The following is a 27,502-nucleotide window of genomic DNA, read 5'->3' as shown; positions in this document are numbered from 1 at the left end:
AATTTTCACTGGTGCTTACTATGGTGCCAGGCAATCTACGTGACTATAAGAAGGGTACAAGCTCTTACAAGGGCATTTAATATTCTCTCCACTTTACAGATGAACGAAACTGAGGCAGAGATTAAGTTGCCCAAGATAGCGAATTGCAGAGCCAGAACTCGAACACGTTAAGTCCAGCAAAGGTCATGGGTGAGAACAACATGGAACACGGAAATCAATGGGGTCAAAGGTCAGCAGGAAGTGGCTACGGGACTCTAGGTCAGAGATCACTAACATGTCATAGGCGATTGAGGGTTGTTACTGAAGATAGTTTGACCTAATCTCCCCAATCGCTTCTCAGCTGGTGAGACCATAAAGCGACCGGGACATCTGGGTGGATAAAAAAAAAAAAAAAAAAGCGCAAATGTATAAGAATCGGCGGAGCCTCCCAAGAGGCGGCTCTAATGGGAAAAGAAAGTGACGCATGCGCGGCATCCGGGTTCCTGGGCGCGTGCCCAATGCAGACGTGGCAGAAGGAGGGGACGGGCCCTGGAGCATGTGGGCGGAACTTCCGGGGCCGACAAGACAGCCCCCTCGGAACCGGAAGTGGAGCCTGGGAGCCTTGACGTTAGGAACGAAGTCGAACCTGGATCTGGAGCCGGGTGAGGAGTGGCATCGGGAGGTTGGTGGGTAGGAAAGAAGCGGAGAGGCCGGGGTGCCACTGGCCAGACCGGGGTTCAGCCTGAAAAGGAAGGGAGGAGCCCAGCAGCGGGGCCGGGTGAGAGACCCTCACCTCGCGCATCCGCAATCCAGGATCAGTCTTAGACCCGACCCTCCCTTCTCTCCTCCCGGCCCACATTCCGGCTCCCGTTTCCTGCCCCGAGCCTATCGAAGGGCGCAGGACGCTCGATCTCCACGCTTAGTGGATCAGCCCTCGCTCATCGTGGCCAGAGAAGCTGCCCTGGCTCCTCGGGCGTGATCCCGGCGCCCCCAGCCTCCGCAGCCCGACTGCTTTCCGAGTTCTAGGAAGCTTGTCCCGCCCCCTCGGTTGTCACCCTTTGACTGTCCACCCAGAATGGCGTGGAAACTTGAGCCTGCTCCAAACTCTTGGGTGTGTTTGAGGGAATTATTTCCTGGAGAAGAAGCTCCTGTCCTCCCACCCCAGCCCCACACCGACTTTAGGAGGATGAGGGAGGGAAACATTTGTCAAGCTCAGTGTTGTGACCTGTGTAAGGTTTAGGATTTGGAAGAACAACGCCAGAGATGGCTCTGAGTTTAAAGCCAGGAGCATCCCCGCTTTTCTGTAGTCAAGACGACCGTTCCTAGAAAAGGGAAGAGGCCCCTTGTCCCACTGCAGCAGCTGTGAGCTCTCCTGCCTCTGGGGCCCCTTCTGCCTATAGGATAGTTGGAATGATAAGGCTGTTCAGAGTAGATGCGATCGGATAGTCCTGTTCTTGGGAGGACCCCGTAAAGGGCCTCTAATTCATTCCTCTGTTGCTGGGCAAGATTGTAATAATTTTGGTGGTGGCCTAGAATCATGACACGCATATGAAAAGAGCAGAAACAGGAGAGCTGGAGTGCATTGGGATTTGGATACTCATAGTCCCTCTGCTTGATGGATAAGGTGAATGATCTTTTTTCCCCCATAAAATTTTACTTTGCTGCTGATTCTTAAACTGTTCCCTTAGTTGTGAGAAGTTTTTTTTGTGTGTGTGCCTGGCCTGCACTCAGTGCTAATCTGATAGAGTTTTCAGGTGTTCTTTACATTTAGTTATTCTAATGCTTCAGTTCTAAGGTACATACACTTTTTTGGGGGGAAGATTGGAGATGGAGTAGCATGTAGATTATTGTAGTTTAGTCAAAGAATGTCATTTCTCTAATCAGTCACTTTGAAATTTGCCTTTTGAGGGGGAGGGAATTTTCCTGATCTGCTAGACATGTAGCCTGAGTGATTAAAAATGACTAGCACACTGGACTGTATTCAGTGTCTGTTGAATGAATGGATGCTAGAGTGAATGAATGGAAAGTGGGAACACTGTCTCATTTACCTGTAATATCACAGTAGTTCATCAGTGGCAGGACTCCTTGTGTGTCTAGACACTAGAAATCATACCACTGGGGAGTGGAGGCTGCTGCTCCATTCCAGGGGACCTATCTGCAGTTGAAACTTACACCCTCTTGGCAGTGACAAAGCATGGGATTCAGAGTAACAAAACCCTTACTTTGGGGAGTAATCTGGCTACTGGTTGGGGCAGAAAATTACAAAGATCCTGTGGAGTGTGGGAATGATTAGGCTGATCACTGCCTGATAAGGTCAGTCCTTTTTTTGTGTCTGCTTCCCACCCTGTATAGTTGCTGTCTTTTTAGAGAGTTGATTATGACTAATTTCTCTCTTCTCTCTTATCTAATAGGTGAGACCAAGTTGGGGATGCTCTCATAATGAATGTCAACCAGTCAGCTCCACCTGTGCCGCCATATGGGCAGCCCCAGCCTGTCTACCCAGGGTATCATCAATCCAGCTATGGTGGGCAACCAGGGTCCACAGCCCCTCCCAACACGTATGGAGCCTACAATGGGCCAGTACCGGGCTACCAGCAAACACCTCCTCCAGGTATGTTTCCAAGGTTGGGTTGTATTGCCCTACCAAAATTGTCTAGACAGTTGGGGTGACTGGGATTGAGGAACATGAATCTGGCTCTTGGCTACTAAGAGCCCCTCCCTGGGTAGTCTGCCCTTCCCTGTTTTTACAGAACATAACTGTCTTTCTGCCTTAAGACATCTAAGGGAGCACATCTTCCATGTTCAATGGCAGTTCATTTCCTGTGGGTGTCACCCTGTGCAGCCTCACCTGGCTGCATTGTTTACAGATGGAAGGAAGGGTTGTGGTTACAGCTCCTTCAGAGCCTATGACCAGGGTTGACTATTTCCTGTTGACCTAAAGTCTCCCTGGACTTACTTGTTCCATATACCATGCTATGCTAAATGCTTTATGCTTTGCTTATTAAATATATATATATAATTCTCACCCAAGGACATGCTTAGAGAGAGAGGAGCCAGAGGAAGGGAAAGAGGGAGGGAGGGAGGAAGGGAGGAAGAGAGGGAGGGAGGGAGAAACGTTCATTGGTTGCCTTCTGTACTTGCCTCAACTGGGGATCGAGCCCACAACCCAGGTTATGTGCCCTGACTGGGAACTGAACTGGCAACCTTTTGGTACACAAGCTGATGCTCAACCAACTGAGCCACCCCAGCCTGGCATTCCTCATGTATATTGATAATGCCTCTCATTGGATGGACTGTCCTATCAATTAATGATTTTGGGACATGGGGAGCTAGTTTGTGAATGAAAAGTGTGGTGTTTGTGTGCCTGAGTTTTGGTGTGTCTCATATCTTTCTACTGATATTTCTTTTCCTTTGCTTGAGTTTCCTCTGATTTTTAGAGGCTCAGTAATATAAGGGCAATAAGAGAAGACTTTATCTGCTGCTACCTTAAAATCAGTGCTTGGCTTTTACTTTTTTTTTTTTTAAAGAAGAGTAGCTAATACTCTACAGATTATCCTTAAGGACTTTTAGAAGACGTTGAGCAGTATATCTTTGGTTAGACTAGTTGAGGACTTAGGGTATGTCAAATGCTTTATGCTTTTTTTTTTGCTTTATGCTTTTTAAGAAAGTAAATCCTATGAAGGAGGCATAGGTGAGATTTGGGAAAAGAAGTATTATTTAAATTATAACTTTGAAAAAAAATTCATGAAATGATGAGATCAGGTCTCAGGTTTCTGGAAGAGGCTTACTCTGGGTTGGAACTTTGGCTGGACAGAGTCCACCTCAGTCTGTCAAGTCCTGGCTTATCAAGATGGAGTTTGGCATTGCCTCAAGAGGAAGCTTTATTATTGAGAGGAAAACATATCTGGTTCTGTGATGGCTAGTGAGCAGGTTCAGATTAATCATGTTCCTGTAGGCAGGTTCTGTAGTGTCTAATCTCTGCTGAAGGTAGAGCAAAAGAAAAACAAATGTTTGAACAGGGGTCAGCATCATTTTCAAAATGATGTACCAAGTAACTAATTGCTTTCTCCCTGCATTTCAGGTGGGAAGGATGGCTGGGGACAGTATGCAGGAAGGATGATTGGGGATAGTAGAAGTAGCTTTGATGGCAGCTCTGATGAGCAGAAAGAATGGAGTCCAGCTTTTGTGAAGACATAGGTGGCACCACTAATGGGAGGACAAGCCAACTGTCCTGACTGAACTATTGAGTGGAAACAAAGATTCCAACCTGTGGGAACACTTTTCTGAGCCATGTGCTATTGGGGGAGTGAACACTTAGAAGAGGATGAAGAGAATATGGCTGGGATAAGTAGAATATATGGAAAGGAAGTTGGCAGAATATTTTCCCCAAGAGGTGCCTTTCCTTACAACTTAGTTCAGTGTATTACTTGGTCATGTTCTGTGCCACCTTTCTCATATATGTTCCAAGTTTCTAGTTTCTGAAGTGTGATCTTTTTCCTTAAAATAATTAACCTTTATTCTAGGGTGAGAACATTAGGCTGTCCTGGATTGATTGCATGAGAGTAAGTATATGGTGATCATAGAAAGGCCCTACATTCCTGTAGCTCTGGCTACAGCTTCAGTTGTTATGTATGGGTGTAGGAGAGTGGAGGCTCTCTGATTGGGGATCAGTGTTCAGAATCTGCTGTAGTTAAATTTGCATATTGATGGTGTCCTTTTAATTACAAAGCTGTGGTATTGGGCCAGTGAAGGTCTGTGCTTATTGATCCTTGCTTTGCATTCCTTGCTCAGGATAGAGGAGAAATTATTTCCCAATCACTTAGTTTCTGTCCTTTACCCTCAGGTGTGTCAAGAGCCCCACCTTCTTCAGGGGTGCCTCCAGCCTCTACAGCACAGGTCCCTTGTGGCCAGGGAGGATATGGCCAGTTTGGCCAAGGAGATGTACAGAATGGGCCTAGCTCCACTGTTCAAATGCAAAGGTATGTACTCAGGTCAGCCCAAATTGGTCTGATGATGAAACTGGGAGGATTAGGAATGTCTGAGGGCCCATTTCCTTTTCGTTGTCTTTTATTTATTTATTTGTATGTTGATTTATTTACGTTTTCACCTTTTTTTCCCCCTCTGTGAATTTAACATAATATTTTTTATTTTTAAATTGAATTTATTGGGGTGACATTGGTTAATAAAATTATATAGATTTCAGGTGTACAATTCTGGAATGCATCATCTGTATATTGTATTGTGTGTTTTACCCCAGGTGAAGTCTCCTTCCATCACCATTTATCCCCCTTATACCCTCTTCTACCTACCACCACTCCCCTTTCCCTCTGGTAATCACCATATTGTTGTCTGTGTTTATGAGGTTTGAGGTTTGCTTTGTTTTATTTTTATTTTTTGTATAATCCCTCTCTTTGCCTTTCTTTTAGATAGCTTCTTCTCTTTCTTCCACCTTTTTGTATTTTGTTTTTCTTTTTCCAGGTTACAGGTGCTGCTGCTGTCCACTCTGTGGATTGTTGACCTATCTTAGTACCTGTGTTCTTTTACACATTCTTTCTCTTTCTTTGAACCTGAGTTTTTTTCCTGACTAGGCATATATCTTCAATAATTATTTAGGTCCTACTGAGCCTACCCTAAAGGAAGAACAGGAAGAAGGGGCCTCAGGATTATTTGTCTCCTCTGACTTCCCTCTTTCCTCTAGATCAGGTACTTAGTAGGACTTATTGGCTAAGTTCGGGTGTGACCAATTATGAAAGAAATGATACTCAAAGCAAAATCATATATGTCATTCTTTGAAAGCTTTCATTACTCATTAAGGCCAATATATTGTTATTATAATCATTAAAAAAAAAAGGAAATCACATGAGTGATGAAAACTTTGGTGGTGCAGGATCTGTTTAACTGTGGGTAGAGTGTGTAATAATGGAAGAGTACCTTCAGACATTTTTATTGGGTGTCCAGAATGTACATCTTTCACATTGAATGCAAGCCTGAAGAAAGATCATGTGAAGCTCTCCCCAACCCTGTGTGTTGGAATATTCTGGAAGCAGTATAGGGAATTCATTCATTCATTCATCCACTCAAAAAAATATTTTATATTATTATGTGTCAGACATTATTCTAGAAGTTGGAGATAAAGCAGTAAACAGAACAGAACAAGTCTCTGCCCTCATGGAGCTTACAATCTTGTGGAATACACAGAAGATAACAAGTAGACAAATATAAATAAGAAATAAAACAGAGTAAGGATATAGAGAATGACTGGTGAGGAGGTAGGAAGCTGTTTTAAATACATTGGTCAAGGGAAAGCCTCTCTGAAGTGATATCTGAAACCTTAGTGAAATGATGAGGGGAGCTCTCCAAAGGTCTGGGAGAACGTGGGAAGAGCAAGAGGGCCAGAGTGGCTAGCGTAGTGGAGAGCGGAGGGGATAAAGCAGAAACATAGGCAGGAATGTATTATGCTCTGCTTTGTGAGCCATATGAGGAAGTTTACATTTGATTTAGTTGCTGTGAGAAGCCATGGGAGAGTGTTAAGCTAGGAGTAATATTCCCATTTGTTTGTTTATGCAATGGATATTTTCATTGTAATATAAAACACATACAAAAAACATTCAAGACACATATATGGCTTAATAAGTTATAAAGTGAACCCCCTTGTAACTACAACCCAGATCAAGAAATAGAACTCTGCCACGTACCCCAAAAGCCCATTCCATGTGCCCAATTAAATCATAGCTCTCCCTCCCCCCATAAGTAACAATTACCCTAACTTTTATGGTAACCATTTTCTTGTGTTTTTAAAAATGTACTTAAAGGTACATTCCCTAGATACCACAGTTTATTTTTGCCTATTAAAAACAAAAACAAGCCCTGGCCAGTGTTTCTAAGTGGTTAGAGCATCAGCCTGGGCACCGAAGGGTTGTGGGTTTGATTCCTTTGGAAGGCAACCAATTGATGTGTCTCTCTCACATTGATGTTCCTCTCTCTCACTCTCACTCTCCATCTCTTCCTCTCTCCCACCCTCCCTTCCGCTCTCTTTCTCTCTCTCTCTCAAAAAAAAAAAAAAAAAAAAAAAAAAAAAAAATATATATATATATATATATATATATATATATATATATATATATATCTCCCCTCAGGTGAGGATTAACAAAAATAAAGTACAGACAAACAAACAAACAAAAACAACAACTTGATGTGTCTTAAGTATATAGGTTCCCTCTCTATCTCTTACTGTTTATTATTGAAGAACCCAAGCCAGTTGATCTGAAGAGTTTCCCAAAGTCTGGATTCTCCTGGTTGTATATTCATGTTACAGTTTACTCTGTGTTCCTCTTTCCTCTCTATTTCCTGCAAATTGGAAGGTGAATACAGAGACTGGATCCAAGTTTGATCTCTTTGGGTAGTGTGGGGCAAGACTATAAAGGAGGCACCATAATATCTTGTTTTTTTCTCGTTTTGTGATGTTTGCAATTGTTGGTGCTTAATGCAGCTGTATATTAATTTGTTGGAATGGTGATGCTCTAATTCTTTTGTTTCTTTTTCATTTATTTGTTTGACTACCATTATAGACAGTTCTTATCATCTGTTATTTGGTTACCAGCTGTGTAATTCATGTAGGATAAATGCTTGATTCTTTACCTTTATTTACCAGTTTGCAAGGGAATTAATTGGTCATTTGTTATCTACTGAAGGTGACCAATTCTTCTTTTTAATATCATTATGAATTTATAGATTTAGACATATTTGATGGGCTTCAATCAACTGTAATTATTATCATTATTGAAGTGGAAAATGTCCCACCTTTGACCAGTTTTGACATGATCCTAGTAATCTTGCAATATGATAAGATGTTCCAGGCTTATCTTAAACATTTTATGCTCCAGACCAAGAATTAGCCATTTTCCCAAGAAATCCTTTATTTAGAGTATATAAAATTTCTGTTATAATATAAATTATTGTTATTGTTGTTAATCCTCATCATCCGAGGATATTTTTCCATTGATTTTTATTGATTTTTATTTTTTTTAATTTTTATTTTTTTAATATATTTTTTTATTGATTTTTTACAGAGAGGAAGAGAGAGGGATAGAGAGTTAGAAACATCGATCAGCTGCCTCCTGCACACCCCCTACTGGGGATGTGCCCGCAACCAAGGTACATGCCCTTGACCGGAATCAAACCTGGGACCTTTCAGTCCGCAGGCCGACGCTCTATCCACTGAGCCAAACCGGTTTCGGCTGATTTTTATTTTTTAAATATTTTTATTGATTTCAGAGAGGAAGGGTGAGGGAGAGATAGAAACATCAATGATGAGAGAGATTCACTGATTGGCTGCCTCCTGCATGCCCCCCACTAGGGATTGAGCCTGCAACCCAGGCCTGTGCCCTTGACCAGAATCAAACCCAGGACCCTTTGGTCCACAGGCTGACGCTCTATCTACTGAGCCAAACCGGCTAGGGCTCCATTGATTTTTAAAGAGAATGGAAGGGCGGGGGGCTTGGGGGAAGAGAAACATCTATGTGAGAGAGACACATTGATTGGTTGCCTCCCACATGCACCCTGATGGCGGCAGGGAACGAACCTGCAACTCAGGTATGTGCCTTTGACTGAAACTGAACGTGTGACCCTTCAGTGCTTGGGCTGATGCTCTACCACTGAGACACACTGGTCAGGGCAGAAATGATATTTTTTATTGTAATCTGGGTACTAGAAATGTTCATTGCTTCCTGATTGGTCATTTTCTAGGCCTTTTCAGTGGACAGAGCTAAGAAATACATAGCTACACATATTAAAGGTAAAATAGCTCATTATTTTAAATTTGTACTTCCAATTCAAACTGAAGACTACAGAGCCTTTACTTGACCTCTTTATTATATCTATATCCCTTTTCTTTTTTTTTTCTTTTTTTAAAATATATTTTATTGATTTTTTACAGAGAGGAAGGGAAAGAGATAGAGAGTTAGAAACATCAATGAGAGAGAAACATCGATCAGCTGCCTCCTGCACACCTCCCACTGAGGATGTGCCCGCAACCAAGGTACATGCCCTTGACTGGAATCGAACCTGGGACCTTTCAGTCCGCAGGCAGACCCTCTATCCACTGAGCCAAACCGGTTCTTCCACACCAGGAATATTGATTCTTATGGCCATGGGATGATAGAATTAGAATATTGGAATATGCCCCAATTTCTTTTTTATTTTATTCCTTATTATACACAACAGTCTCAGTACAATACTAACACTATCACAAATGTGATTACTAAAAATATTATTTTTTTTAAAATTCCATATGCTTTTCCCATTCTCCAAAAATTTTTTTAAATATCCTATTTATTTTTTAAAAAGAGCTCACTTTGCTGGATTCAAGAGTAGAAGTAGAGAATCCTGTTAGGATGTTGTTGTAATTCAGGTAAGAGCTGATCTTGGTTTGTTTTAGGATGGTAGTAGTAGAGTTATGAGAAATAGTCAGATTTGGGATACATTTTGAAGGTAGAGTCAGTAGGATGTGAGTTAATAGAGAAAGAGGAATTCTGGATGTCTCTTGTTGGCTTAAGAAACTGGGTACTATTTACTGAGGTGAGAAATATTGGAGAAGGAGCAGATTTTTTTGGGGGGGAAATGAAGGATTTTATTATGTACATTATAGATTTAAGAAAGGTACTAGCTTGGAGACTTCCAATGAAGATGGCAAAGTATATTTTAAAAAGAAAAAGCTACTGCCCTAACTGGTTTGGTTCAGTGGATAGAACGTCAGCCTGTGGACTGAAGGATCCTGGGTTCAGTTCCAGTCAGGGGCACATATCCAGGTTGCAGGCTCTTCCTCCAGCCCAGGCCCTGGTTGGGGCACATGCAGGAGGCAACCAATTGATCTGTTTCTCTCACATTGATATTTCTCTCTGCCTTTCCCTCTCTCTTTAAAAAACAATGGAAAAATATCCTTAGGTGAGAATTAAAAATAAACAAACAAACAAACAAACAAACAAATAAATAAATAAATAAAGTTAGCATTGAAACAAAATATGAAAACAAAACAAAACAAAAATAGAAAAAGCTACTAGCTACCAAATAGAGATGTTAACTGTAGCTCATGAATGATGTCAGGACTGGAGATATACATTTGGAGATCTTCAGTATAGAGATATTATTTAAAGCCATGGGACTAGGTGAAATCACTTAGAAAATGAGCATTGAGAGTAAAGAATAGAATTGAATACTGAATTTTAAAAAGTCAGAGGAGGAGCCATCAAAAGACAATGAGAAAGAGCAGTAGTGAGGGAGGAGATTAGCCAGAAGAGTGTGGCATCCTGTAACTAGATGAAGACAGAATTTCAGAAAGGCAAGAATAATTAGCTGTGTCATTTGCTGCTGAAAGATAAGTGTCATTTGCAGACTGAGGATTGACCATTGGGTTTGGCAAGGTTCCACATCATTGACAAATGCAGTTTTAGTGGAGATATGAAGATAACAGTTTAGTTGGAGTGGGTCAAAGAGTTTCAGCTGGGTAGTAGATTAATATAACCTGAAAAACCGTTTACTACAGACATCTAGAAAGGAGAAAGAAAATAGAAACAAAAAATTTTCAAGTTCATAATTAAGCTTAAGAGAAAGAAAGTGAAATCCTTAAGTGCTAGAGACACCAAGTGGGAACTGAGAATGAGAGTGGTAAGCTGACACTGGCTGCCTGTGCAGAGGGTGGGAATTATCATTTTGAGACCTGGGGATTTAAGTTTAAGCAGGTACTGGGATGGAGGATGAATCTTTCGGATTTTCTGAGCTGAGGTTTCAAATGAAGACCTTGTTTATGAAGTCTGGACCTGAGCTGCACCTTCCATAAACAGAGAGACTAGAAAAAAATCTGCACACTGGCAGAGGGAGAATCCTGTTTCTCCTGGTTGGTTGTGGATAAGTGGGTGGCAGGGGGGGAGGGATTGGGAATGCAGATGGATGGAGAGGTCTTTTTGGAGTGATGGAAATGTTCTAAAGGTGTATTCTGGTGATGGTTGCACAACTCTGTAAACGCAGTAAAAATTTTGAATTGTGCACTTAAAAGCAGTGAATTTGATGGTGTGAAAATTATATCTCAAAGCTTTTTTTAAAAAAATTGATCTTGAATGGCAATATCATTGGAATACCTTTCAGAAGCAAATGCAACACAACTACACTCCCTCAACTCAGTCTGTTAAGAGATTGTCAGGAAAAACAATATTGATTAAGATAAATAGAGACTATTAGAGGAGAGCAGATAGGATAGTACCTTGAAAGCATTAAGGGAATATAATTGTCAACATTGAATTATGTACCTAGCTAAGAGAGAGGACAAATACAGAGATTTTCAGACAGAGACTGAGAGTTTACAACTGAGAGTTTACAACTCTGGTTCAGAAAACTACTAAGGAAAAAATAGAAAAATGAACCCAGAAAGAAGGAGCCTTAAAGAGACAGAGAAATAGTAATTAAAGTAGAGACAGCAATTCTTTTGTAATGTTTGGCTAAAAGGCACAAAAGCTTGAGAGGGATGTTAGGTTTTAGGGCAATTTTATTCGATTGGATTTAAAAGACACAACAACCTCATTGAGATAATTTACATGCCATGTGAACTTAAACTGTACAATTCAGTGGTTTTTACTGTATCCACAGTTATGTGGAACCATCATCAGTCAATTTTAGAGCATTTTGTCACCTTAAGAAGAAACACCATATCCTTTAGCTAAGTAGCTACCCCTATATATCTATTCCTTCAATCTCCCACACCCCCACCTCTAAGCAACCATTAATTATTTTCTATCTCTGTCAATTTCCCTATTCTGGACTGTTCATATGAGTGGATTCATATACCATGTGATATTTTGTAACTGACTTCTTTCTTTTAGCATAATGTTTTCAATGTTTATCTATATTGCAATATGTATCAGTACTTTCCTTTTTATGGCCAAGTAATATTTTATTGTGTGTATAGCATACCCACATTTTGTGTATCCATTTATTCCCTGTTCGACATTTGGGTTGTTTTCACCATAGTTGGTTATTTTTTGAGATGTTTGTGTGGTTTTGTGCTGATGGGAATGATCAGAGAGAGAGGGAGACATTGAATGGAAAGTACATTTAAAAGACAAGTTCCAGAATGGAAAAAAGATACTAACACATAAAATAGTATCCAGACTATGTAAAGAACTACTTATTAATCAATAAGAAAAAGTCAATCCAGTTGAAAAAATAATAGACAAAAATCAGAATAGGTATTTTACAAAAGAAGAGATACTAATGGCCAAAGAACATATTTAAAAAACTGTTCATTGATGATTGCCAGATGGGAGGTTGGGAGGATGGGTGAAAAAGGTGAAAGGGATTAAGAAGTACAAATTGCCAGTTATAAAAATAGTCACAGGATGGAAACAACCAAAGTATCCTGGGATAGAGAACTGGATAAAGAAGATGTGGTACACATACACAATGGAATACTACTCAGCCATAAGCAACAACATGGATGAACCTTGAGAATATTATGCTAAGTGAAATGTCAGAAAAAGCTAAGAACCGTATGATTTCACTCACATATGGGATATAAAACTGAAACTCGTGAACACAACAGCAGTGTGGTGGTTGCCAGAGGGAAGGGGGTCGGGGGAAGAGGGGTCCTAATATATGGTGACGAGAGAAGATTTGACTAGTGGTGGGCACACAGTGCGATATACGGATCTTGTAACAGAAACCCACACCTGAAACCTATATGATCATATTAACCAATGTCACTCCAATAAATTTAATTTAAAAAGAAAAAGAAGTCACAGAATATAAAGTATGTACAGCATAGGGAATATAGTCAATAATATTGTAATAACTATGTGTGGTACTAGATTTAATCAGGACGATCACTCCTAAATTATATAAATATCTAATCACTGTGTTATATACCGTGAAACTAATATAATATTGTATGTCAACTCTAATTGAAAAATAAAATAAACATACCACACTGTTCAACTCCATAAATAATGGGGGAAAAACCACCAAAAACAAAAACAAAAGACAACACAAATTAAAAAAGTACAACAGGCCATAGCTGGTTTGCCTCAGTGGATAGAGTGTTGGCCTGCAGAACGAAGGGTCCCGGGTTCGATTCAGGTCAAGGGCACTTAACTCAGTTGCAAGCTCCTTCTTGGCCTGGGCCCTGGTCAGGAGGCAACCAATCGATGTGTTTCTCTCACATTGATATTTCTCTCTGTCTTTCCTACTCTCTTCTACTCTCTCTAAAAATCAATGGAAAAATATTCTCAGGTGAGGATTTAAAAACAAAAAACCAAAAAAAACCACAATAGGATTCTTCTATATATCCATCAGATTGGCAAAATTAAAAAGTCTGACAGTACTAAATATTGCTGAGGATATGGGGTAACAGGAACTCTTACCCCCTGGTGTTCAGATGCAAATTAGTGCAACTACTTTGGTAAAATAATTTGGATTTATCTGTTAAAATTGGAGATATGCACACCCTAAATCCGGTAATTTCACTCATAGTTATATGCCTTAGAAAAACGCATGCAGGTAAACAAGTTAATTGCAATGTTTATTCATAGCAACATGCTTTGTAAGATCTAAAAATTAGGCCCAGGCGGCGTGGCTCAGTGGTTGAGCACCAACTTACTAGTATGAACCAGGAGGTCATGGCTCAATTCCTGATCAGGGTACATGCCCAGATTGCAGGCTCAATCCCTGGGGTGGGGCATGCAGGAGGCAGCTGATTAATGATTCTCTCCCATCATTGATGTTTTTTATCTCTTTCTCCCTCTCCCTGCCTCTCTGAAATCAGTTAAAAAAATAATTTTTAAAAAATATTTTGAAAAACTCAAATATCCATCTACATTAAAATGCTTAAGTAAATCGCAGCATGTTTATTTAGTGGAATAACATTTAGTGATGAATACAGCATAGATGAATTTCATAAACATGTGGTTGAACAAAAGAAGCAAAACCCAGAGTATGTATGATATGATTCTGTTTACAAAAGTTTAAAAAACTGACAAAACTGTTAAAGGCAAGGGAATGATTGTTAGGAAGTTAGGAAAGTAGTTACCTCTGGGATAAGGAAGAGGGCTATGGTGGAGGAGAGACACAGAGGGCCTTTGAGTTCTAGTGTATTCCATTTCTTGACTTGGTTTTGGTTACATGAGTGTTTGAATCATAATTATTCAACAGTACATATGTGTTTTATGTATTTTTTCTATATGTAATATTTCACAATTTAAAAGTAAAGTACTTTGGACTAAGAATCAGACCTGGGTTCTAGTTTTAGCTTGGTCTGGCACTTACACTCTTAGTGTCTTAGTTTTTTATCTGCTCTGTCTCCCTCATTATTTTACTGTGAGGATTACATTAAAGCACTTAAAAAGGCTTTGCAAATTGTAAAGCTATATGCAGGTACATATACAGATGGTGGTTTATTATTACTAGGGCATGTGACAGAATAACACTGAGTAGTTGATAGTATTATCCATATTAATGGAGGAGGACTGTAGAACATAATTATTCTGACAAGGATTTATGAGCATCTTCCATGGGGCTAACAGTATGTTTGATGCTATGGAAGACAAAACTGCAAAGCCCCCAAAAAAGAGCTTAAGGAGGTAAGGTTCACTAGCATAACACTTAGATGATACTACTTGAATAAATGAATGAAAAGTGTTAAACTATAGGATCAATAGAAGCTGACCAAATATAATAAAGTACCAGTTATTTAGTAGAGACAAATAAGAAGGATACATCAGAATTTCAATACAATAAACTGTTGTGAAGAATTTGATTCATTCTTGAAATCCCAGAAACGGCTTGTTGTGTATAATAATCTGTGTTGTATATTTCTGTAGTAATAACACCATAAAACACCAGTGCAAGTTGCTAGTTGGTATGCACTGATATTGGAATAATTTTGTATTTATATTAAAACATTTTAAAATTGATTTTAGAAAGAGAGGAAGGGAGAGAGAGAGAGAGAAACATTGATCACTTGCCTCCCGTAGGCACCCTGACTAGGGATCAAACCCGAAACCTGAGGATGTGCCTTGACCAGGAATTGAACCCTCAACCCTTTGGTGTACAGGACAACGCTCCAACCAACAGAGCCACACTGGCCAGGGCCTGTATTTATATTTTAATGTGCTACCTGATACCATGGGACTGCCTAACAGCATAGATGAATTTCATAAACATGAAATGAAGCTACCCAAGTAATGAAGCTTTCCTAATAAATAGACCCAGCTAGAAGCCTACCTGGTTTATGTCCTGTTTCTCTAATCCTTTTCTGGTGGAGTTTGCACATTTTATGATTAGTATAAACTACCAAATCAGCTGACCTGCTTCTCTGATCTTATATATCTTTCTAACACCCTTCCCAAGATAAAGTAATAAATACTTTGGTTTAAAAGTTAAACAGTCAAACTTCATTTGTTTGATCCACATTTATTTTATTTTTTTAAAAAAAATATTTGTATTTATTTCAGAGAGGAAGGGAGTAAGAGAGAGATGGAAACATCAATGATGAGAGAGAATCATCAATCGGCTGCCTTCTGCACACTCCACTCTGAGGATCGAGCCTAAGCCTTGGCATGTGCCCTGACCAGGAATTGAATTGAGACCTCCTTGTTTATAGGATGATGCTCAACCACTGAGTCATGCCGGCTGGGCTGATCCCACATTTATTAAATATCTGTTCTGTTAATATTTCTGTCCACTTTCCTTTTCAGCTCCTTCAGGGCTTCTGATTACAAAGGATTAAGGCAGAGGAGGTGATAATCTAAGGAGCAGAATAAATAATACTTGACCTGAGGGTGCTTGGCATATGTTTATGGAGTGAACCTAATGGAAAACAAGATTTGTCATGAATAATCAGAGTGTAAATCATTAGGAATGTAATTTATCTGCAAATATACAAAAGTATGAAGCCATAAAAGAGCCCAGGATGAGATTAAGATACTGTAAAACAATATAGCTTCCTACATGATATGATGTTCCTGCCAACTGTGAAGGGTGTCCCAGTCGACCAGTCCTTAACTGCCTGCTTTCTCTTCACAGGCTCCCTGGGTCTCAGCCATTTGGGTCAGCCCCATTGGCCCCTGTGGTCAGCCAGCCAGCTGTGCTTCAGCCCTATGGCCCTCCCCCGACAAGTGCACAGGTGACTGCTCAGATGGCTGGAATGCAGATCAGTGGTTCTGTGCCCCCAGCCCCTCCCCCTTCAGGGTTGGGCTATGGTGAGTAGCTGTGACAACAGGAATGTTACTGTTCTCCCTTTTTTTAGAAGCATCAGGCTGTGGGTATATGTTAATCCCTTTTCTTTCTTGTGTCTCTGAGCTATAGCAGCTGGGACAGGAATTCCTGCCCCTCTTATGTGATTTTTTTTTTTCTTTTCCTCTTATGTGATTTACTGAACAAGATGGCAGAATGATGGGGGTTCTGATTCTACCTTTTCTACTTCTCAGGCCCACCAACATCACTGGCGTCAGCCTCAGGAAGTTTCCCTAACTCTGGTCTGTATGGCTCCTGTCCTCAAGGCCAGGCTCCTCCCCTTAGCCAGGCCCAGGGTCATTCTGGGGCTCAGCCTCCACAGAGATCTGCCCCTCAGCAGGCCTCCAGCTTCACACCCCAAGCTTCGGGGGGTCCTCGGATGCCTTCAATGACTGGTCCACCCCTGCCTGGACAGAGTTTTGGGGGACCCCCACTGAATCAGCCCAACCATGTGTCCTCACCTCCTTCTCAAGCTCTGCACCCTGGCACGCAGATGGCTGGGCCCCCAGGACCACCCCCCCCTATGCACTCCTCCCAGCAGCAAGGCTATCAGCTGCAACAAAATGGTGAGTTCCCAAGGTCTGGCTAGGAGCCAAGCGTTAAACTAGATGGATAGCTTCAGGGTATTATTACTAGGATGTAGGGGTTATAAGACATTCTCTATTCTCATAGTTCAGACAGTGTGGTCTTTCTCTGAATGGTCATTATTCTGCCTCATAATTCTCTATGTATAGGAATCTAGTCATTCACCTGAGGATTTTTAGTTCATCAACCTGTGTCCTTGTCTCTCAGGTTCCTTTGGACCAACCCGGGGCCCTCAGCCCAATTATGGAAGTCCCTATCCAGGAGCACCCGCTTTTGGCAGTCAGCCAGGGCCTCCTCAGCCGCTGCCTCCTAAGCGCCTGGATCCTGATGCCATCCCGAGCCCTGTAAGTAGATACTTATGTGGTTCTGGGGAAGGAGTTTGTGGCTGCCAGATAAGTGACTCAACCTAGATGAGATATTTGCCAGTATTTTCTTGTTCATTCATCTTATAGGTGTAGAAACTAGATGTAATGTTTGACTCTTTGAACTGCAACTTGAAGCCCCAGAAGTCTTTTGTGACACTTTTACTCCTGGGCAGGAAAGGAAGGGAAGACCAGAGTGATCTGGCTTGAGTGCTGCGTTCCGTCAATTATTGGACACAGCATGGTAACCTCTGCCCCTTCTGTGGAGTAGTGGCTGTGTCCAGGTCTTGTCCTCTTAGATCTAGTAGGACAGCAGCCTTCTTCATAGGTAGAGCTAGTGGGAATTACAAGAAGGAAAGCCTCACTGTCTTCTCCCTGCTCCTACCTGGACAGTTTTAGGAGAATGCCTCTAGTACTTTGGTTTGCTAGGCTCCTGTGTGGATGGAGAAAGTGATCTATGTTTACAAGGGCAGTTTGGGGAAGCTGCTTCTCCAGAAAGAAGGCGAATCTCACCCTTAGAATCCACAAGCCTCCCTTTCATACTCAGAATAGAGGCTGGGGACCACTTTATAGTGCTGTCTGCAGCATTTGCTATGTCAGTTACCTCACCATGCTTAGCCATTGTCATATTCCATTCTGTTCTCTTCCTTTGGGGAACTACCAGGGTGAGGGACCTTGTTGGCTAGGGGGGACCTGAAAGGACTAAGCAGCCCTTCCTTCCATCCCCTCCTTTAGTGAGAAGGGGAGTCTGGTGCATGTGAAGGGAGAATAGTTCTTAGCTGGAAGGCTTGGAGGGGATATCCCTCTTCCGTACGATTTATCCCATTCAGCCTCTCTTTAAACCCCTGCTTGCCTCTTGTATGTCTTTGTCCTTATTTTTCTACATCATAGTCTAAGCCATTAAAGCCTCTGTGTTAGAACAGAAAGACTTGGAATTTCTGATCTAGAGAGAGCCTGATTTCAGCAGTATGAGCTGGGCTCCAGCTGTTCATGTCTAACTCATCAGGGTTGAGAGAAGTAACATCTGCTTCTTGTTCTTTTGTCTCCCTCCCTGTATTACCCTGCTGCCTTTATTATTAAAACACTAAAAAGCAACTCAATGAGCTGCCTCCTCAGCAGAAAACCAGGCACAGAATAGACCCTGATGCCATTCCTAGTCCAGTAAGTGCAGGGGGTGTGTGTGTGTGTGCGCGTGCCATCCATGTGTTAGTGCCACCCATGCATGCCTGTGACCCCTTTTCACCTCATCCACCATGTCCATCCCTCTCCATCCTTTTCCCTTAGTCCTTCTAGACCTCGCTTTTATAAACTAGAAGGATGTGCATGCCTCAAGTCACCATGTAATGAAGAAGTAGCAAGCTGTTAGCAGTGCCTTAAGTATGGGTGGTAGAGCTCAGGCTCTAAGGGCGGGGTCAGGTGGCATGTTAAGCTTTGGGGTTCTGCTGGTTCCTCCAGGAGCCTGCATGTGGCATTTGGTGGAACTGAACAAAGATGAGCAGTAAATCCTTCCCTTTTGGGTTTGAATTGTCTACAGCTTGTTGTGGAGAAACATTTGTGGCTACAAGTTTGGGATACTGGCATTTCTTAAGGGGAAGGGACTACTGTTTTGGGAAAGTGTGAGCCACCTCTCATCTGCTATGGGCTTTGATTCTTATTCTCCCTTTACTTTTTCTGGTTTTACCAAACTCATCTTGAAGGTCATCAGCTTGCACAAAGATCTGATTACAGCTTTGCAAAAAATTGTTTTTTCCTTTGCCAAAATATGGGAGACTGAGGATTGGGCTATAAGGAATGGGTACTTACCCTCTTCTCCCATATTTATACATCAATGCTTACCTGATCACAGGCAGCATCTGCTTCCTCACCTTACCTGATCATTTCTGGCTGTTTAATCCTCTCCTCACCCTGTCCCTTCTATTTTCATTGAATGTAGAGTCACTCCAGATAGATTCATTTTTACATGGTTACTATTGTCTGTTTTCCTGTTCTTACTCAAAACGTGTTTTGGAGGGAGGGGGAAATGGGGTAGGCTTAATGGGGGAGGGAAGTGAAATCTGATCATGTTTGAAGGTTTCTGATAAGAGCTGGAGCAGTCCTGGAGTTAGGGGAATAAAAGGGTGATTATTACTGATAGAGAGTCTGGACAATTAATAAAGAAACCCATTCTTGGCATTGCCTGTCCAGCATTTTGTAGAGCCGAATGGCATTATAGCATTTTATATGGTCTCCAGAACGAGAGCAGGCCTGGTGTTCCTTGGCAAATTGTTTCTGTGCTGCAGCTTCAGCCTTTCTTTCTCCTAGCTCTCTGGGGCCTGGTATTCCCTTTTCTTGTGTCCCCTCACTCATATCACTTTTCCCTGCAGATTCAGGTCATTGAGGATGACAGGAACAACCGGGGTTCAGAGCCATTTGTTACTGGAGTACGAGGCCAGGTGCCACCCTTAGTTACCACCAACTTCCTAGTGAAAGACCAAGGTGAGAAAGGCATTAACTCCTCCCTGTGGAGACTTTTTCCTCCAAGATTATCAGCTTACAGATGGGGCTTTTGTCAGTCTCTAATCAAAGACCAGCCCCTCATCGGCCTCTAGTGGGGGAAAAGCCATTCGCAGCTCTAGCATTTGTGGGGGTGATGGGGTGGATCAACAAGGGAGAGCTGGTTAATTGGGGGGATTCTGTGATCTGACTCAGGTTTTCTGCCTCCTTCAGGAAATGCAAGTCCCCGATACATTCGATGCACATCCTATAATATCCCTTGCACATCTGACATGGCTAAGCAGGCTCAGGTGCCCCTGGCAGCTGTCATCAAGCCGCTGGCAAGGCTGCCCCCAGAAGAGGTAAGTCAGGGTATAATGAAAGGGAGGAAGGGAGGAAGAATAAGATTTCTTCCTGGATATGATTCTGGAAATCACAAGGGAAGAAATCTTGGTTGGGTGAGTATCTTCAATAGCTTTCTATCTCCGGGCTCATGCCTTAAGAGGGTGGTAGGGATGACAGAAAAGCCCAAGAAATTGCTTAATGGGAACAAGGTCCATAGGGGAAACAAACAATATGAAAAGAGACAGGACCAACTTGTAGGGGAAGAGATAGCTGGATTGAGGAGACAGCTGGATACAGGAGCCTCTGGTCATTTCCACATGATTAGAAGTGCATCATTCTATTTTTTCTTATATGCTATACTATCATCCCACGTAGGTTAGGGATATTAGGACAGCATGTAAGAAGAAAAGGTAAATTGGGATCCAGTAGTCCTTCTTTACCTGGCTTGGGCCCTAATCTGCCACCCTAGCACTTGAAATTAGCATGAAAAGGGAAAGGGCTTGGCCACTGCTCTGCCAGGCCTTGGTAGGACACCCTCATGTTCATGCCTAGCTTATCAAACTTAGGGTGGATTTATGTATAACTGGAAGCTCAAGGCTCACTTTACATCCCGCTTCTCTGCCTTGCTGTGTTTTCTCTTTTTCTCTTCCTGGGTCTCAATGGGGATGCTTGGACACTTGTTTGCTGGTTTTTTATCTGTAGGGTGACATCTTCCTGGGGCATCAATAGGTATTATATAAATCCAGGGATGGGGAGGACATAAGTGTCATAGATACTTGGTTGGGGAAGGAAGCAGGAATCAAGATCTCTAGGGCAGGAGTGAAAGGGACTGAAGATAGGGCCAGAAATGAGAATATAGGTAATTTTGGCGTTCTCCTTTTATGCCTAGAGCAGACTCTGGCTTAGCAGGGTCAGTTTCACCATCCCTTTTTTTTCAAGAAGAAGTGACATTCTGGAGATGGGGAAGGAACTATGGAATTTAGACTCTTAGGGGATATTTATGTGACCAGTACCCTCATCATTTGTCTTCATTCCCCTTCACTGGACTCCCTCCCCAGGCAAAATGTCTGAGCCATGGCTTCTCCCTCCAGGTTGTTCTTTCTCAACAGACTGAAGCTTCCCTGTATGTCTGAGCCCTTCCTCTTTGCTCCTTAGGCTTCACCGTATGTCGTTGACCATGGGGAATCTGGCCCTTTGCGCTGCAATCGCTGCAAAGCATACATGTGCCCTTTCATGCAGTTCGTTGAGGGAGGGAGACGCTTCCAGTGCTGCTTTTGCAGCTGTATCAATGATGGTATGTTCACTGTGGCTGGGGCTGGGGGAAGATCTGGATTGCATCTTCAGTGTTTTCTTTCTAGTTAGATAGATGAGGGTCATTATATAGGAACCAAGGAAGTAGACACATATGAGGATGTAGGGCAGTAGAGTGAGCTCAGTCAGGGCCAGACTTACTAAAATTGAGAGTGGACCTTTGAATAACACTCTGCCATACTCCCCACAGTTCCCCCCCAGTATTTTCAACATCTGGATCATACCGGCAAACGTGTGGATGCTTATGATCGTCCTGAGCTATCCCTGGGCTCCTATGAATTCTTGGCCACTGTAGATTACTGCAAGGTGAGAGGAGATAACATGGGGAGGAACAGTGGGTAGAGGACAATGAGACAGCTAAGAATTGCTGTGATCATTTCCCTTACCCCTTCTTTGTCCCCTTTGACTTCTCTCTAATCAACTAGCCTGCTTACAATACCTCCCTCCCCCCAACATTCTTTCCTTTGCAGAACAATAAGTTCCCCAGCCCTCCTGCCTTCATCTTCATGATTGATGTCTCCTACAATGCCATCAGGAGTGGTCTTGTTAGGCTCCTCTGTGAGGAGCTTAAGTCACTGTTAGACTTTCTACCTAGGTGAGAGTTAGGGAGCTGAGGTGCTTCCTTTGCATAATGATGGGGAGGGGGGTGTCTGGGTTGGCAGCCGATGGAGCCTGATGTCATGAAGCTCGGTGGTGGAGAAGGTGACAGGTCTGGGTAATGATATCACTTTCTACAGGGAGGGTGGAGCGGAAGAGTCAGCAATCCGAGTTGGCTTCGTCACCTATAATAAGGTGCTCCACTTCTACAATGTGAAGAGCTCATTGGCCCAGCCACAGATGATGGTTGTATCTGATGTGGCTGACATGTTTGTGCCACTGCTGGATGGCTTCCTGGTCAATGTCAATGAGTCTCGGGCAGTCATCATCAGGTAAGAGCCAGATTGTGGGGGTGAAGTGGGGATGGGGTGGGTACAACTATAGAAAGCCAGAGACTTGAGCAAAGGGGTCAGCAGAAGGACAGGAGCTGTGCTTTAGGCGTTTTCAGAGATTGGGGGCTCTTCCCAGATGACTCTTCAGGGAATTGAGGGCTTTGGAATCTGGATATCAATTTTGAATGCCTCCCATTACCTATCTCTTCAGCTTATTGGATCAGATTCCAGAAATGTTTGCAGACACAAGAGAGACAGAGACAGTATTTGCCCCAGTTATCCAGGCTGGGATGGAGGCACTGAAGGTAAGGCTAGCGTCCCCAGCAACCTCCTCTGCCTTGTTTTCCTCTGGCCAGTGTACCCCCTGGGATACAACTCCTGTTTCTTCAGTGATTGATGACTCTCCAGTGATTCAGCCTGCCTGACATACTGGCACTGAAGAAAGGACAAGGGAGGGGATGAATGAATAATAGATGAATAAAGGAAAGAATGAAAAGTAGTCTTCTCTTCTTTCCTAGGCTGCCGAATGTGCAGGGAAGCTGTTTATATTCCACACCTCCCTGCCCATTGCCGAGGCCCCAGGGAAACTGAAGAACAGAGATGACAGGAAGTTGATCAACACAGACAAAGAGAAGGTGTGGGATTGGGGGTAGGGGAAGAACCCTCCGTTATAGAGGAGGGTAGTGACTCTTCCCAATGCAATACAGTATTCTTAATTTTCTTAAGGGGGACTGGGATTGGATACTCTGCCCTTTCACATGTGACATCTGTGACTGCCAACCTTCCTCACTGCTCTCCATCTTTCTATCCCATCTCATCCCAAAGCCCTGGGTAGATTCTTTTTTTTAAAAAAGAGAACATTCCTCTACCATTACAAACTCCTATGAGTAGACTGAAGTTTACATTTGAATTTCCATATTACATATACGAGATATTTGGAGCTGAGATATTTGAACGTTTTCTTCTGTTCCTCCCCAGACACTGTTCCAGCCTCAGACAGGCGCTTACCAGGCCCTGGCCAAAGAGTGTGTGGCCCAAGGTTGCTGTGTAGACCTCTTCCTGTTCCCTAACCAGTATGTTGATGTGGCAACGCTCTCTGTTGTACCCCAGCTCACTGGTGGCTCTGTCTACAAATATGCTTGCTTTCAGGTACGGCATGGGACTCTGGGTGGCACGTGGAACAGCACTGGGAGTGTCTGCCTACATGTCTTTAGCTACTGACTCATTAATAGGAATAGTGTTAGAGGGGAAGACCACATAGTGTGAAGAAGAGAGCCATGAGCCCTAGCTGGTTTGGCTCAGTGGATAGAGTGTCGGCCTGCGGACTGAAGGGTCCCAGGTTTGATTCCAGTCAAGGGCACATGCCCAGGTTGCGGGCTCGATCCCCAGTAGGGGGCGTGCAGGAGGCAGCCAATCAATGATTCTCTGTCATCATTGATGTTTCTGTCTCTCTCCCTCTCCCTTCCTCTCTCTATATTTTTTTTAAAAAAGAGCCATAAGTGTAGTGCTTGGGAGTGTGGGGCTTAGAATCAGTCCTGGGTGGCCCTACCACTTACTAGCTATGACCTCGGGGAAATTACTTGTCTCTTTCTTCATATGTAAAGTAGGATTTTAATACTTACTAATTAGGATTTGTCATCAGGATTAAGTAATTATATACAAAGCTTTTGATGTGGTACCTGGCATATAATGTGCTTGAAAGGTATCATTATCTTCACCACCACCACATCATCCTCTTCTCTGTTACTGTTATTATGAGTCAGCAGCTTTCAGAGTGGAGGGGATGCAGGGAGATTGTTTGCAGGATGTTATGTGATGTGACTTTGGGCCTGTGGGGCTGCAGGTGGAGAATGATCAGGAGCGGTTCATGAGTGACCTGCGTCGGGATGTAGAGAAGGTCGTTGGCTTTGATGCTGTGATGCGAGTCCGGACGAGCACTGGTCAGTCGTGGGGGGGCTAAATCTAGGAGGGAGGCAAGTGGCACCTGTCATACCTTTAGCCCTGACCCTGTCCATATGGCCTCAGGTATCCGTGCTGTAGATTTCTTTGGGGCTTTCTACATGAGCAACACAACAGATGTGGAGCTGGCTGGACTGGACGGGGAAAAGACAGTGACTGTGGAATTCAAGCATGATGATCGGCTCAATGAAGAGAGTGGAGCCCTCCTGCAGGTAGCAGACAGCAGGCGGGAGGCAGGGGCTGGAGAGGAAGTCTCAGGTGTCCTTTCACTGGATATAAAAAGGCTGCAGGGAAGAGGGGGAGAGGTGGGAGAGAGGACTAGAAGAGCTGGGGAAGGGACAGCCCATGTCTTTCCTCTGGTTTAATAACATAGCAAAGGGGCAGTTTTTCAGAGGGACTGGTGTGGGAAGGGTGTAAGCTCCCTTCTTCTCTCCCCCTAGTGTGCCCTGCTCTACACCAGCTGTGCAGGGCAGCGACGGCTCCGCATACACAACCTGGCCCTGAACTGCTGTACCCAGCTAGCTGATCTGTATCGAAACTGTGAGACCGACACGCTCATTAACTACATGGCCAAGTTTGGTGAGGATAGAGGCAGGGCAGGGCGGGATTTGGGCTGGAAAAGGTGACGGTTAACGATTCAGCATTCCCAGGTAGATGTGGTGGGAAGACACATGTGATGGAGTGGCTGACTAGTGACTGCTATTTCTATTTCCCATCCAGCATACCGGGGGGTCCTAAACAGCCCTGTGAAGACTGTTCGTGACACTCTTATCACCCAGTGTGCTCAGATCCTGGCCTGTTACAGAAAGAACTGTGCCAGCCCCTCCTCTGCAGGACAGGTGGGCGAGCATGTTGGTGGAGGAGTTGTTGGGACGAATGTTTGCATTTGGGAGGGATTTCTCATGATTATTGACTTCATCTTGATAACCCCCTTCAGCTGATCCTTCCCGAGTGCATGAAGCTACTCCCAGTTTACCTGAACTGTGTGTTGAAGAGTGATGTCCTACAGCCTGGAGCTGAAGTCACTACTGATGACCGTGCCTATGTCCGACAGCTGGTTACCTCCATGGACGTGGCTGAGACCAATGTCTTCTTCTATCCTCGGCTCCTACCTTTGGTGCGACTGAGGGCTGGAGAGTGAGACATTGCACTGAGAAAGGGGCATCGTAGAAGGAGTGACATTAATTTATTTTTACCTATGTTATCTGATTTAATTTTCACAGAATTACTGAGGGACTTAGCTTTCTGAAATTTTTTTTTGGGGGGGGCAGTAAATGTGTCTCATGTTCTCAGTAACATTTCTCCCCTTTCCTTTTGTCTAGACAAAGTCTCCCATTGAGAGTACCACTGAACCACCAGCAATTCGAGCATCTGAAGAGCGTCTAAGCAATGGGGATATATATTTGCTGGAGAATGGTCTCAACCTTTTCATCTGGGTGGGAGCAGGTGTCCAACAGGGTGTTGTCCAGAGCCTCTTCAACGTCTCCTCCTTCAGTCAGATCACCAGTGGCTTGGTAAGGGCAGGGCATCAAGGATAATATGGGTGTGGAAATGTACTTTGTGGTAGGAACCAATACAGTTTTTGTACGAGTCCCCTTAAATAGCAGGGAACACTTGGAGGGCAGGGAGGGTGCTGTCATTCTTCCAGGCTTCCTTGTTTCAGATGATGCATAAATCTGTGCTGCCCCATATTGACTCGACTCAGAGTACCTTACCATAAGGATTAATGAATTTTGTGTTCCAGAGTATTCTGCCAGTTCTGGATAATCCGCTGTCCAAGAAGGTGCGAGGCCTCATTGATAGCTTAAGGGCACAGAGATCGCGGTACATGAAGGTAACACTGATCTGAACCTTGGGTTTTTTACCTGGTCAAGTTCTCACCTTGAAGGGGGGTAGAGAGTGAGTGACTAGATAATGGGATTTCAGGGCATGTTTAATTCCCATTGGCTCTGCCTCATGACACTGTGTTCTGGCCATAGCTTATCGTGGTGAAGCAGGAGGACAAGCTGGAGATGCTGTTCAAGCACTTCCTGGTGGAAGACAAGAGCCTGAGTGGGGGAGCATCCTATGTGGACTTTCTCTGCCATATGCACAAGGAGATTCGGCAGCTACTGAGCTAGAGCAAGTGGGTAAAGGGCATAAGGTCCCAGGCCAGCTTCCAGAAAGTACCCCAGGGTAGCAGGGAAATCAGGACAGTTCCATATCTTATAAGTCATGTAAGCTGACCTCAGTCTCTTTGGGGGGAGGGAGAGGTATAAGGAGAGACACCTTCTTTCTGGGCTTAAGTATCCTCCCACTCTATCATGTCCTGCTGATAGAAGGTGCCACTATCCCCTCTCTTTGCCCTTCTTTTCCTGCTAATCTGGTTGTAATGAATGTAGTTTCTCAGTTCACTGTATATGATTCAGTTGGGGGATTTGGAGGTACCCGGACCCTGGTGATACCATGTCCCTATGGACCAACCTCCAAAAGAGGGAACAGGCAGGAAGGAGTGGGGATCCCAGGGTTACTATGGGGGGAGGGGGGGCGCTAATTCAGCTCAGTGCCATCAACAACTTCCTATATTAGGGATAAAACATACAGATGCACAAGAGCTAGGGTTTAAACCTTAGGTGGTGGAGAGAAAAATGGTTGGTCCTTCATGAGCCTGGAAGTCAACAGCCAAGTCAAAATTACTGAGGATGGTTGATTAGCTTTCTCTGCTTCCATGCTTTTGTTCTCTCCTGCAATGACTGGTGATCACTCCGTGGATAGAGGCACGCTGTCAGTGGTGAATGAACCTGGGAACTGAGTTGCAAAGTATATTAAGACCTGGGGGAGGTACCAGCCTACTTTCCAGCTGGAGAGACCCCAATACTGGATGGTTCTGTAGGAAGCCTGGTCATCAACTTGCAATACCTCACAGAGCCAGCCCACATCCCACTCTGAGCTCCCACTGGAAACGCTGCTTCTCCAAGCTGGGGATTGTTGGGGAGAGAGGCAGAAGTGGCCAGAGCTCTGTACTCTCCTCCCGGGACACCACTCGGGCTCTGGTATTGATAAAGTGGCTGACAGTTATCTTCCAACCCGAACTGACTGGAGCAGGACAAGGGCTAGGCTTGATGCTGGCCAGGCTTCCCTACTCCCAGCCTGGGATGCCCCTGCTCTGGACTTCTCATTTCTCTTCATTGGTTTATTTTTCAATGCATCTTTAATTTGTAAAGAAATAAAGTAAATTAAGATGTAACCAGCAGCCTCATTTTTACTTGACCTCCAGTCCTTCCTGCTAGGCGTATTAGCTCCCGG

The 27,502-nt window shown here is 43.5% G+C and overlaps 1 protein-coding gene across 1 annotated transcript; it reads left to right on the top strand.

Annotated features, from left to right (window-relative positions):
• Positions 1-543: 543 nt before the first annotated feature.
• On the top strand, positions 544-27,381 carry SEC24C (SEC24 homolog C, COPII coat complex component). Its single transcript, XM_079794210.1, has 23 exons — positions 544-641; positions 2,391-2,590; positions 4,823-4,958; positions 16,045-16,220; positions 16,449-16,820; positions 17,047-17,183; positions 19,565-19,676; positions 19,908-20,035; positions 21,174-21,312; positions 21,520-21,635; positions 21,800-21,924; positions 22,067-22,258; positions 22,470-22,563; positions 22,777-22,893; positions 23,237-23,407; positions 24,102-24,198; positions 24,284-24,429; positions 24,658-24,796; positions 24,938-25,056; positions 25,155-25,334; positions 25,540-25,731; positions 25,962-26,051; positions 26,197-27,381. Exons 2-23 carry the CDS (start codon positions 2,419-2,421, stop codon positions 26,335-26,337), a joined length of 3,291 nt encoding a protein of 1,096 aa, XP_079650336.1. The 5' UTR covers positions 544-641; positions 2,391-2,418; the 3' UTR covers positions 26,338-27,381.
• The last annotated feature ends 121 nt before the right edge of the window (positions 27,382-27,502 follow it).

The sequence above is a fragment of the Cnephaeus nilssonii genome (genome assembly GCF_951640355.1).
Source record: "Cnephaeus nilssonii genome assembly, chromosome: 16".
NCBI lineage: Eukaryota > Metazoa > Chordata > Mammalia > Chiroptera > Vespertilionidae > Cnephaeus > Cnephaeus nilssonii.
Note: the sequence above shows the minus strand (reverse complement) of the source record. Positions and strands in the feature narration are given on the sequence as shown.